The sequence below is a fragment of the Leucoraja erinacea genome, chromosome 15 (genome assembly GCF_028641065.1).
Source record: "Leucoraja erinacea ecotype New England chromosome 15, Leri_hhj_1, whole genome shotgun sequence".
Lineage (NCBI taxonomy): Eukaryota > Metazoa > Chordata > Chondrichthyes > Rajiformes > Rajidae > Leucoraja > Leucoraja erinaceus.
The window spans coordinates 41,327,826-41,340,325 of record NC_073391.1 but is presented as its reverse complement, the minus strand read 5'-3'; the positions used below and the strand labels follow the sequence as shown (position 1 = coordinate 41,340,325).

Below are 12,500 nucleotides of genomic sequence, written 5' to 3'. Positions count from 1 at the left end.
GGGCCTGGGAGGGTGAAGGAAGGAACTGCAGATGCTGGTTTAAACCGAAGATAGACACAAAAAGCTGGAGTAACTCAACGGGACAGGCAGCCTTTCTGGTCTGAAGAAGGGTCTCGACCCGAAACGTCACCAGTTCCTTCTCTCCAGAGATGCCGCCTGTCCCGCTGAGTTACTCCAGCTTTTTGTGTCTACCTTAGACCCAGGGAACTGGAACGTTGAGCAAAAAAATTAATGGGTGGGGCACTGGTGGAGCTCTGCTGCCTCACAGCGCCAGATACCCGGGTTCAAACCTGACCTCGGGTGCTGTCTGTGTGGAGATTGCATGTTTAGTTTAGTTTGGAGGTACAGTGGAGGAAACAGGCCCTTCTGCCCACCGGATCCGCACTGACCAGCGATCCCCGCACACTTTAACACTATCCTACACACACACACACACACACGAGGGACAATGTTCACATTTGTACCAAGCCAATTCACCTGCAAACCTGTACAACTTAATAGTGTGGGAGGAAACTGAAGATCTCGCAGAAAACCCACACAGGTCACGTGGGAGCGTACACATTTCCGCGCAGGCAGCACCCGTGGTCGGGATCGAACCCGGGTGTCCGGCATCGTAAGGCAGTAGCTCTCTCGCTGTGTCACAGTACCGCCCCATATGTGTAGGGAGTGGATATGAACGTGGGATTAACGAAGAACTGCGTAGAAGCATATTGCGGTGATCAATGGTCGGCATGGACTCGTGGGGCTGAAGGGCCTGTTTCCATGCTGGATCTCTAATACTAAAAACCGCAAAGTGCTGGAGGAACTGATCAGCATCTGTGGGGGTGGGATGGACAGGCCATGGTTTGGGTTGGGGACAGAGTGGCAGAAAGTGCTGGAGTAACTCATCGAGTAAGCAGCATCTCTAGAGAACATGGACAGGTTAAGTTTCGGGTGGTGACGATGCTGATCTTCTTGTTTCGTGTCCATCGCCTATGTTTCAAATGTTCGGCCAGGCTCTTGCACAGTGGGCAGCCTTCTCTGCCGCTAGGTCTTCCAGGCAGCATTGGTTACCAAGAAGTGGGCATCTTAGTGGGTGAGGCATGGATTGTACAGATGTACCACATTCACATTCTGTGTCAGCCGCACCTCAAGTCAAGTCAAGTTTATTCGTCACATACACATACGAGATGTGGAGTGAAATGAAAAAGTGGCAACGCTCGCGGACTTTGTGCAAAAAGACAAACAAACAAACAAACTACAAACAGAATGGAACAGAATCGCATATTCTTTTTCATATTAAATATTGTGGGCGGAAGGAAAAAACCCAGCAATTATTAAAAAAACAGTAGAGTGGCTCAGTAAAGTTAGTCCCTGGTGAGAAAGCATTTGCTCATATCAGTCTTGATTGGCCCATCCCTGTACGGAAGCCTATTGAGGGACTTCCAGGTCTTCCAACTGTGACTGTTCCTTGGTTGGGATCGGCATCTTTACGTCGTGGTGGCTTCAACTACGTTTCTTTTCCTACAAGGCTAGTCTGGTCGCTTGTGACAGTGGCTGGCTGCACTGAGTGGAGGAAGCTCTTCCTCAACTTCAGCCGTTTGGGGGCTGGGTGATGGGAGTGATTCCCTCCACAGACGCTGCTTTTTCCGCTGAGTTATTCTAGCACTTTGTGTCTTCCATTAGGCCGGGTGTGTTCATAGGTTTATAGGAGCAGAACTAGGCCATTCGGCCCATCACGTCTACCCCGCCATTCAACCATGGCTGATCTATCTTTCCCCCTCAACTCCATTCTCCTGCCCATAACCCCTGACATCCGTACTAATCAAGAATCTGTCAACCTCCGCCTTAATAATACCCACTGACTTGACCTCCAGACATCTGTGGTAATGAATTCCTCAGATTCACCACCCTCTGACCACATAGATTCCTTCTCATCTCCTTTCCAAATGTACGTCCTTTTATTCCGAGTCCTGGTCTCTCCCACTAATGGAAACTTCCTCTCCACGTTCACTCTATCCAGGCCTTACACTATCCGGCAAGTTTCAATGAGGTCCCCCACCTCATCCTTATAAACTCCAGCGAGTACAGGCCCATTGGCGTCAAACGCTCATCATAGGTTAACCCAATCATTCCTGGGATCATTCTTGTAAACCTCCTCTGGACCTTCTCCAATGCCAGCACATCCTTTGCCGACCCTTCAGATATGTGGGCCAAAACTGCTTGCAATACTCCCAAATGCAGCCTGACCCACCCACTGCCTTATAAAGCCTCAGCATTACATCACTGATTTTGCATTTGAGTCGTTTAGTTAAGTTTAGAGATACAGCGCGGAAATATTTGGCCGACCGAGTCCACGCTGACCAGCGATCCCCGCACATTAACACTATCCCACGCACACGTGGGACAATTTTTACATTTACCAAGCTGATTTACCTACATACATGTACGTCTTTGGAGTCCTCTCGAAAAATAGATGTTTGGAGGAATGCTAGCCTTGTGCGGCAATGAAGGTAGACAAGAGTGCTGGAGAAACTCAGCGGGTGCAGCAGCATCTATGGAGCGAAGGAAATTGGCAACGTTTCAGGCAGAAACCCTTCTTCAGACTGATGTGGCAATGAGTTCCACAGGTCACAGGTCGCGCAGTGTTCAGGGAGTTATTCCAGAGTGGCTCACTGATCGATACATGCTTCTCCTTCCACTCCAGGTGAAGATGGCGACATTTGCCTCCGGTCATCCGACTGCGCCATAGGGCTGTGCTGCGCTCGGCATTTCTGGACCAAGATCTGCAAGCCGGTACTGCAAGAGGGTCAGGTTTGCACCAAGTCCAAGCGCAAAGGCTCGCACGGCCTGGAGATCTTCCAGAGATGTGACTGCTCTGAGGGCTTCACGTGTCGGATGCAGAAAGCAGGAGCGGCGAGGGGCGGCAAGACCTCCAGACTGCACACCTGCCAGTGACTCCCTCCCTCCCTCCCTCCCTCCATCCCTCCACCCCTCCCTTCCTTCCTTCCCTCCCTCCCTCCCATCTCTCAATGACGACTCATCCTCGGCAGAAGCCAAACTTCGGTTTTCCCCCAACAGCCGCCAGCCACACTCCCTCTTGCAGGCTTAGAGTGGAAGTGCTCGGGGAAGGGGGCGAAGGGGGGGGGGGGGGGGGGGGGGGGGGTATGTTAACGATCGAAAACCCAAAGTGCATTGATTTTCTTTTGTTCCCTTTTTCAGGAACTTTTGTAGACTGTAACGCTTGCAGTAAATTACTGTGTTGTAAAAGATTCAGTCTGGCACTTATGCTGTATATACTTGACGAATCAGTATTGTCAAACGAAAAAATGTCGGCTGGGCCATCCTCCCAGTTTAGCCAGTGATGTAAATTCTTCTATATTATTGCTAACTGACGTGTGTGTGTGTGTATGTGGCACAAATTCTCTATATTTTAACTGAAATTAAAAAAAATGTCCCAGATGAAGTCTTCTCGTGCAACTGTGAAAATTGATCTGACTTGGAAGGGCCTGTGTGGCTTCAGGTTGCACTGGAAGCAGGTGGTATGTTGGTGTCTCAGCACCAAAAAAAATCGAGGGTGAAGACTATTTTGGTGCAGACACAAGGAACCGCGGATGCTGGAGTCTCGCGCGAATTACAACGAAGCAATAGACAATAGGCGCAGGAGGAGGCCATTCGGCCCTTCGAGCCAGCACCGCCATTCAATGTGATCATGGCTGACCATCCACAATCAGTACCCCGTTCCTGCCTTCTCCCCATATCCCCAAGACTCCGCTATGTTTAAGAGCCCTATCTAGCTCTCTCTTGAAAGTATCCAGAGAACCGGCCTTCACCGCCCTCTGAGGCAGAGAATTCCACAGACTCACAACTCTCTGCGTGAAAAAGTGTTTCCTCGTCTCCGTTCTGAATGGCTCACCCCTTATTCTTAACTTGAAGCGGGGGGCATCTGCAGAGGGTAGTGTAGAAACGGTCAGAAGAAGGGTCTCGACCCTACAACGTCACCTGTTCCATGTTTCCTGAAACATTGCCTATTTCCTTCGCTCCATAGATGCTGCTGCACCCGCTGAGTTTATCCAGCATTTTTGTGTACCTTCGATTTTCCAGCATCTGCAGTTCCTTCTTAAACATTGATAGATTCCATTTCCACCTGTTCCATGTTCTCCTCAGATGCTGTCTGACCCGTTCAGTCACTCCAGCACGCTGGGCCCTTTTCAGAATCTGCGGAGGTGACGTTTTGGGTTAGGGCCCTTCGTCAGAGCAATTGTCAGATGCAACAGCGGGGGAACAATGAAATTCTTAGTTGCGATAAGGCACCGAATGCTGGAGAAACTCAGTGGGTCAGGCAGCATCTTTGGGGAAAAGCAGTAGGTGACGTTTCGGGTCGGAACCCTTCTTCACTTGCAGCACTTCATACACAGCGTGAAAACAGGCCATTTGGTCCAATTTGCCCACATTGACCAATATGTCCCATCCACACTAGTCTCACCGTACTTGTGCTTATCCCATATCCCTCTAAACCTATTCTATCCCATGCGCCTGTCTAAAAGTTTCTTGTGATAGTAACTGCAAGCAAATGCAGAAACAATAAATAAATATACAATAAACAATAATGCAATACGTTTTCAATTATACTAGGTATCCAGACCACAACAGTGCAAACTGCAGTAGGTTATGCAACCTTATACAAAGTCTACAGTGTTCAAGAAGGAACTGCAGATGCTGGAAGATTGAAGGTACACAAAATTGCTGGAGAAACTCAGCGGGTGCAGCAGCATCTATGGAGCGAAGGAAATAGGCAACGTTTCGTTCCGAAACGTCGCCTATTTCCTTCGCTCCATAGATGCTGCTGCACCCGCTGAGTTTCTCCAGCAATTTTGTGTACCTACAAAGTCTACTGTATCTATTTATACCTCGCGCTGCCTCGGCAAGGCCAGCAGCATAATCGAGGACGATTCGCCTGGCCACTCCCTCTCCTCCCCTCTCCCATCAGGCAAAAGGTACAGAAGTGTGAAAACCCACACTTCCAGATTCAAGGACAATTTCTTCTCGGCTCATATCCGGCAACTGAATCATCCTACCACAACCAGAGAGCAGTGCTGAACTACTATCTACCTCTTTGGTGACTCTCGGACTATCCTTGATCAGACATTGCCGGTTTTACCTTACACTAAACGTTATTCCCTTATCACGAATCTACACACTAAATGGATTGAAGATAATCATGTATTGTCTCTCCGCTGACTGGTTAGCACGCATCAAAAGCTTTTCACTGTACCTCGGTACACGTGACAATAAACTGAACTGAACTGAACTGAACAGTAGTCCGATGTTGAGGTAGGGTTTAGTTTAGGTTAGGTTAGTTAGTTTAGTTTAGTTCAGCGTAGAAACGGGTCATTTGGCCCACCGAGTCAGCGCCGACCAGTGATCCCCGCACACTTGCACTATCCTACGCCCGCTGGGGACAATTGACATTTTTAGCAGGCCAATTAACCTTCAAATCTGTACGTCTTTGGAGTGTGGGAGGAAAGCGGAGATCCTGGAGAAAATGCATGCGGCCACAGGGAGAACGTACAAACTCCGTACAGACAGCACCCTTAGTCCGGATCGAACCCAGGTCTCTGGCGCTGTATCTAGCCCTCTCTTTGAAAATATCCAGAGAACCGGCCTCCACCACCCTCTGAGGCAGAGAATCCCACAGACCCACAACTCTCTTGAGACCCGCTGAGTTACTCCGGCTTTTTATGTCTGCCTATGAAACTTAGAAACCTAGAGAGAAACTATGGAGCCACTCTCCTTGCTTTCCATGTGAAGGTGATTTGGGGAAGGAGGTGGGTGCTGTTATTTATTTCCCCACCCCCAAGTTCTTTCCAACAGAGAACTCGATGGCCTCCAAAAACCGGGCAGTCTTGGCCCGTGGAAACAGAGCGAGCGCAGTCCACAGGGGAATCACAGTAGGTGTGGTGTGTCGGGATCCCATTCACCTGAAACAAAGCACAAACAAGACACCACTGTGCCAGCTCAAACACAGCCACATTTCACACCTTGCGCCAGAGAGAGAGAGAGATAAGACAAAATACTCCGCACTTCATTTGAACACCGGGGCTGAGTCTACCTGTTTCTTTGGCTGCAAGGAAACATGAGATGGCAGCAGATGGCATTTGCGGAGCCGAGCCCGAAAGCAGAGGGCCAATTGATGTGGAGATATAATTGCAGATAGGGTTTTCTCTCTAAGAAAACCCTGTGTCCATGTGGGATACTCACTTCACTGTTGCACAGTGGGATCATTGTTCTTGCTTGGAAACTCCCCCCCCCAAACCCGTTCACTCTGATATGACTCAGACGTGGGCCCTGGTAGAGGTGATGTGGAGAGGATGTTTCCACGTGCGGGAGAGTCAAAGACAAGGGGTCGCAATGTCCGAATTCAAGGACGTTCCTTCAGGAATATGAGGAGGAATTTATATCGTCAGAAGGTGGTGAATCGGTGGAATTCTTTGCCACAGAAGGGTGTGGAGGCCAAGACGGTGGATATTTTCAAGGCAGAGATAGATAGATTCTTGGGTACACAAAAATGCTGGAGAAACTCAGCGGGTGCAGCAGCATCTATGGAGCGAAGGAAATAGGCAATGTTTCGTCCCGAAACATTGCCTATTTCCTTCGCTCCATAGATGCTGCTGCACCCGCTGAGTTTATCCAGCATTTTTGTGTACCTTCGATTTTCCAGCATCTGCAGTTCCTTCTTAAACATAGATAGATTCTTGATTAGTCAAGAGAGAATGAGAATGAGTCGAGAGTGTTTTATTGCCACGTGTCCCGGATGGGACAATGACATTCTTACTTGCTGCAGCACAACAGAATATGTGAATATGCAGACATAGTACATAACGGGGGAAGAGAAAAAAATTAAAAGTTTAATAAATAATAAATATAATGCAATAATAATATAGTCTTTTGCAGTTTGGGTGTCAGGGGTTATGGGGAGAAGGGAGAATGGGGTTAGGTGGGAGAGATAGATCAGCCAGGAATGAATGGTGGAATAGACTTGATGGGCCGACTGGCCTAATTCTGCTCCGTTCACTTATGAACTTATGACCTTATGACTTATTAGTAACGCTGAGTGTTCTCTCTTCAAGTCAACTGAGTTTATTGTCATGTGTCCCTGATAGGACAATGAAATTCTTGCATAGAACATAGTAGGCATTGACTACAAAACAGATCAGTGTGTCCATATACCATTATATAAATATGTACACATATATATTCACCAATGTGCCCAGCAAGTACTGTTCACCCTGAAAGTCTCTGTTTGGTGGCCAAGCCTTTGCCAAATCAGCCTCACCCCCGCCCCCAACCCTGCAGCAGCGGATAAACCACTGTAATCCCAGCTTGGTTTGGAAACTCGAACGCCCAGTAACAAAGAAGACTGCAAAAAGTCGTGAACACCTCCCAGTCCATCACGGGTACTGGCCTCCCGACCATTGAAGGGGTTCCCGGGAGTTGATGTCTCAAAAAGGCAGCAAGCATCATCAGAGACCCACACCACCCTGGGCCCCACACTCCTTTCGCTCCCACCATCGGTAATACTATACAGGGGCCTGAAAACTGTAACGTCCAGGTTCAGGAGCAGCTTCTTCCCTACAGCCATCAAGCTCTTAAACACTACAAGCTCTGAACTACATAGACAATGACACAGGACATTGGTTTTGTCTTTTCGCACTATTATTTTGTGTGTGTGTGTGTGTGTGTGTGTGTGTGTGTGTGTGTGTGTGTGTGTGTGTGTGTGTGTGTGTGTGTGTGTGTGTGTGTGTGTGTGTGTGTGTGTGTGTGTGTGTGTGTGTGTGTGTGTGTGTGTGTGTGTGTGTGTGTGTGTGTGTGTGTGTGTGTGTGTGTGTGTGTGTGTGTGTGTGTGTGTGTGTGTGTGTGTGTGTGTGTGTGTGTGTGTGTGTGTGTGGTCTCGTGTGTGTGTGTGTGTGTGTTCCCTGTGTGTGTGTGTGTGGGTGTGTGTATATATATATATGTCTGAAGAAGGGTCTCGGCCTGAAATGTCACCCATTCCTTCCCTCCAGAGATGCTGCCTGTCCCGCTGAGTTACTCCAGCTTTTTGTGTCTATCTTAGTTCCTTCGTACATCAGCAGTTCCTTCGTACACAGACAGACATATATGTGTGTGTGTATTCTGAACATTTTTTTGTTTATTACAAAGTTTACAGAGCACTATATTTGCATGTTGTGTTCTACCACTGCAGGTAAGAATTTCATTGTTCTGTTTGGACATATGGCAATAAAACGCTCATAACTCTTGAGGTCAGTTTAGTTTAGTTTAGGTATACAGCACGGAAACAGGCCCTTCGGCCCACCGAGTCCGCGCTGACCAATGATCCCCGCACAAGCTTACACACACACTAGGGACAATTTACACTTATACCAGGTATACAAACCCAATCCAATGAACCTACAAACCTGTACGTCTTTGGAGCGTGGGAGGAAACCGGGGACCCCGGGGAAACCCACGCCAGTCACGGGGAGAACGTACAAACGTTACGGACAAGCACCCGTGGTCAGGATCGAACCCGGGTCTCTGGCGCTGTAAAGCAGCAACTCTACCGCTACGCCACCGTGCCGCCCCCTCCAATACCATGGGCATGCAGCAGGTCAACCAGGCACCAATTCCTGACTGTGTAACAATTAACAACTGAACGGACATGGTTGACTCAGCAACCTGCAATCGTAGGTGCTGGCACTCCAGGGACAAAAACACAAGAGGAAATAAAGTCTGTGGAGACTAATTGGCCTTATTTCAACACCATTCCCCTTGGACTACTGTGTGGTGACATTGACATGTTCAAAGTGAAAGTGCCTCACCACTTTAAGGTGAGAGGCGAAAGATTAAGGTGAGCGGGGGAAGATTTAATAGGAACCGGATTGGCAACTTTTTCGCACAGTGGGTGTTTGGAATGAGGTGTCTGAGGAGATACGTACCATAACAACATTAAAAAGGCCACTACACGGATAGGAAAGGTTTGGAGGGATATGGGCCAAACCTGGGCAGAGGGGACTAGATTTCAGTTTAGTTTATTGTCACGTGTACAGTGAGAAGCGATTTGTTGCGTGCTAACCAGTCGGCAGAAAGACAAGACATGATAACAATCGATCCATTCACAGTGTACAGACACATGTTCAGGGAATAATGTTTAGTGCAAGGTAAAGCCAGCAAAGTCCGATCAAGGATAGTCCGAGGGTAACCAAAGAGGTAGATAGTAGTTCAGCACTGCTGCCTGGTTGTGGTAGAATGATTTACTTGCCTGATAGCAGCTGGGAAGAAACTGTCCCTGAATCTGGAGGTGAGCGTTTTCACACTTCTGTACATTTTGCCTGAGGGGAGAGGGGAGAAAAGGGAGTGACCAGGGTGCAACTCCTCCTTGATTATGCTGCTGGATAAGATGATTATGCTGCTGGTGTAGATGGAGGCACCCTGGTCAACATGGGTTAGATGGGCCGAAGGGCATTTTTCTATGCTGAATGACTATATTTACATCAGAACTGTCGCAGTTGGGACGCAAGTGTTGGGCGTGAAACGTTTTCCAAGTTTACACTTGCTCTTGCCGATGTACAGGAGGCCACATGGGGAACACTGCATACGGGAGAGAAGGTTAGGCATCTTCTTTTCAACCTAACCAAAGCCTACGACTCCTACTTCCTTTAAAGGCTGAGGAAGTTCAACATGTCCTCAACAATTCTCACCAACAGTGGAGTTGCTGCCTTACAGCGGCAGAGACGCAGGTTCAATCCTGGCTACGGGCGCTTGTTTGTACGGAGTTTGTACGTTCTCCGTGCGATCTGCGTGGGTTTTCTCCAAGAACTTCGGTGTCTTACCACACTCCAAAGACGTACAGGTTTGTAGGTTAGTTGGCTTGGTGTAAATGTAAAAATTGTCCCTCGTGCAGGATCGTGTTAATGTGCGGAGATCGCTGGCCGGAGCGGGATCGGTGGGACGAAGGGCCAGTTTCCGCACTGTATCTCTAAACTGAGTTATGCAGACATGCCGTAGAAAGCTTTTTAATGGAATGCATTGTAGGATGGTTTGGGAATAGTTCCGTCCAAGATCGGTAGAAATTGCAAAGAATTGTGTATGTAGCCCAGACCATCGCGCAGACCGATCTCTCCTTCCGTCGTTGGTTCCATCTACACTTTATGCTACCTCGGCAAAGGCCACCATCAGGGAACACTCAACCCGGCTCTCCCTCCTATCCCCACTCCCATCGGGCAAGAGGTACAGGTGGGAAAACGAACACCTCCAGATTCAGAGAGAGTTTCTCGCTAGCATTCATCAGGCAACTGCGCCATCCTATCACCGACTAGAGAGCGCTCCTGAGCTATCATCTACCTCATTGGAGACCCTCGGACAGTGAAAAGTTTTTGTGACATGCTAACCAGTCAGCAGAAAGGCTACATGCGATTGTGATCAAACCGTCCACAGTGTACATGCACACGCTGTTGGGGAAACAGACCCAACGGGTCTGCACTTGGTCTAGTATATATATAAATATGTAGAAATATATATATGTGTGTGTATATATATATATATAGAAATATATATATGTAGATATATATATATATGTAGAAAGGAACTGCAGATGCTGGTTTATTCTGAAGATAGACACAGAAAACTGGAGTAACTCAGCGGGACTGGCAGTATCTCTGGAGAGAAGGAATGGGCGACGTTTCGGGTCGAAACCCTCTTCAGACTAGTCTGCTAGTTGTAGTCTTAAGACTGATTGAAGAACTGAGAGTCCAGCCTGAGACTAATTGGAGTCTACAACTAGTAGACTAGTCTGAAGAAGGGTCTCGACCCAAAACGTCACCTATTCCTTCTTTCCAGAAATGCTGCCTGTCCCAAACCCTCTTACTCCAGCACTAGTTGAGTTTTTACTCTGATTATACACACACACACACACACACACACACACACACACACACACACACACACCACACAACGTCACCTACACACACACACACACACACCCGCACACACACACACACACACACACACGCACACACACACACACACACACACACACACATAAAATATATATATAAATAATATATGAAATATATGCAAAATATATATAGATATAAAACACTAATTCAAGCATTACAAATGTCCCTCTGCTTTCCCAAAAAACGGATGGAATGGCATGCATGATGGAAATTGTACCTAGATTGATTAATTATAAGAATCTGTGAAATACTCTGGGAGCAGGAGCTGTGGGTCTTCGAATGCCTATCATTTGTCATTTGACTTGAGGCTTCACATTAACTGGATGGTTGCCCAGGAACAGTTGCCTTGTTGACAGGAAATAAGGAGAAATACTGCCAAGGCCGTCTCATTACAATAAACGGCCCCTGGATATTTTCCTGATAAAGCAGCCCACTCACAGGTTATTAGTCCTCGTTTAAGAGGGGAAAAGAAAACTACTGTTCTTCTGATTCTCATCAGGAAACTATTAAAGGAAGGAAGGCTGCAACAAACTTCCTTTGCGGAACAAAAAACACAATTTTCTCTTTAAAAAAAAAATAAATTCTGTTACAAACTTTTTTTGGTATTTTGGTACGTATTTCATTTGACTGAAGTGGAAGAGCAAATGGGGTGGGGGGCTCAGTGGTGAGGCAGCGTCTATGTTGGGATGGCGAAAATTAACGCTTCCAGTCAATGGTTCCTCATCAGAACTAGAAAACATAGAAAATAGTTGCAGAAGTACGCCATTTGGCCATTCGAGCCAGCATCGCTATTAAATATGATCAGTACCCTGTTCCTGCTTCTCCCCATATCCCTTGATTCAGTTAGCCCTAAGAGCTGTATCTACTGTAACATCTCTTGGATGTCTCAATAGACAATAGACAGTAGGTGCAGGAGTAGGCCATTCGGCCCTTTGAGCCAGCATCGCCATTAAATTTGATCATGGCTGATCATCCCCAATCACTACCCCGTTCCTGCCTTCTCCCCATATCCCCTGACTCCGCTATCTTCAAGAGCCCGATTTAGCTCTCTCTTGAAAGCATCCAGAGAACCGACCTCCACCTGAGGCAGAGAATTCCACAGATTCACAACTCACTGTGTGAAAAAGTGTTTCCTCATCTCCGTTCTAAATGGCTTACCTCTTATTCTTAAACTTTGGCCCCTGCCTCTGGACTTTCCCAACATCGGGAACACGTTTCCTGCCTCTAGCGTGTCCAAACCCTAATGCCCCTGTCCCACTTAGGAAACCTGAACGGAAACCTTTGGAGACTTTGCGCCCCACCCAAGGTTTCCGTGCGGTTCCCTGAAGTTCCCGGAGGCTTTTGTCAGTCTCCATACCTGCTTCCACTAAGTCCCCCCTTAACCTTCTGCGCTCCAGAGAATAAAGACCTAACTTATTCAACCTATCTCTGTAACTTAGTTGTTGAAACCCAGGCAACATTCTAGTAAATCTCCTCTGTACTCTCTCTATTTTGTTGACATCCTTCCTATAATTGGGCGACCAAAAT

The 12,500-nt window shown here is 47.6% G+C and overlaps 1 protein-coding gene across 1 annotated transcript in view; it reads left to right on the top strand.

Moving 5' to 3' along the window:
* dkk1b (dickkopf WNT signaling pathway inhibitor 1b) overlaps positions 1 to 3,125 on the top strand; it is an 8,633-nt gene extending 5,508 nt beyond the window's left edge. Inside the window, exon 4 of the mRNA XM_055647247.1 lies at positions 2,687 to 3,125. Within this exon, the coding sequence (XP_055503222.1) occupies positions 2,687 to 2,937 (251 nt within the window). The 3' untranslated portion in view covers positions 2,938 to 3,125. The remainder of the gene's footprint in view (positions 1 to 2,686) is intronic.
* Positions 3,126 to 12,500: the final 9,375 nt, after the last annotated feature.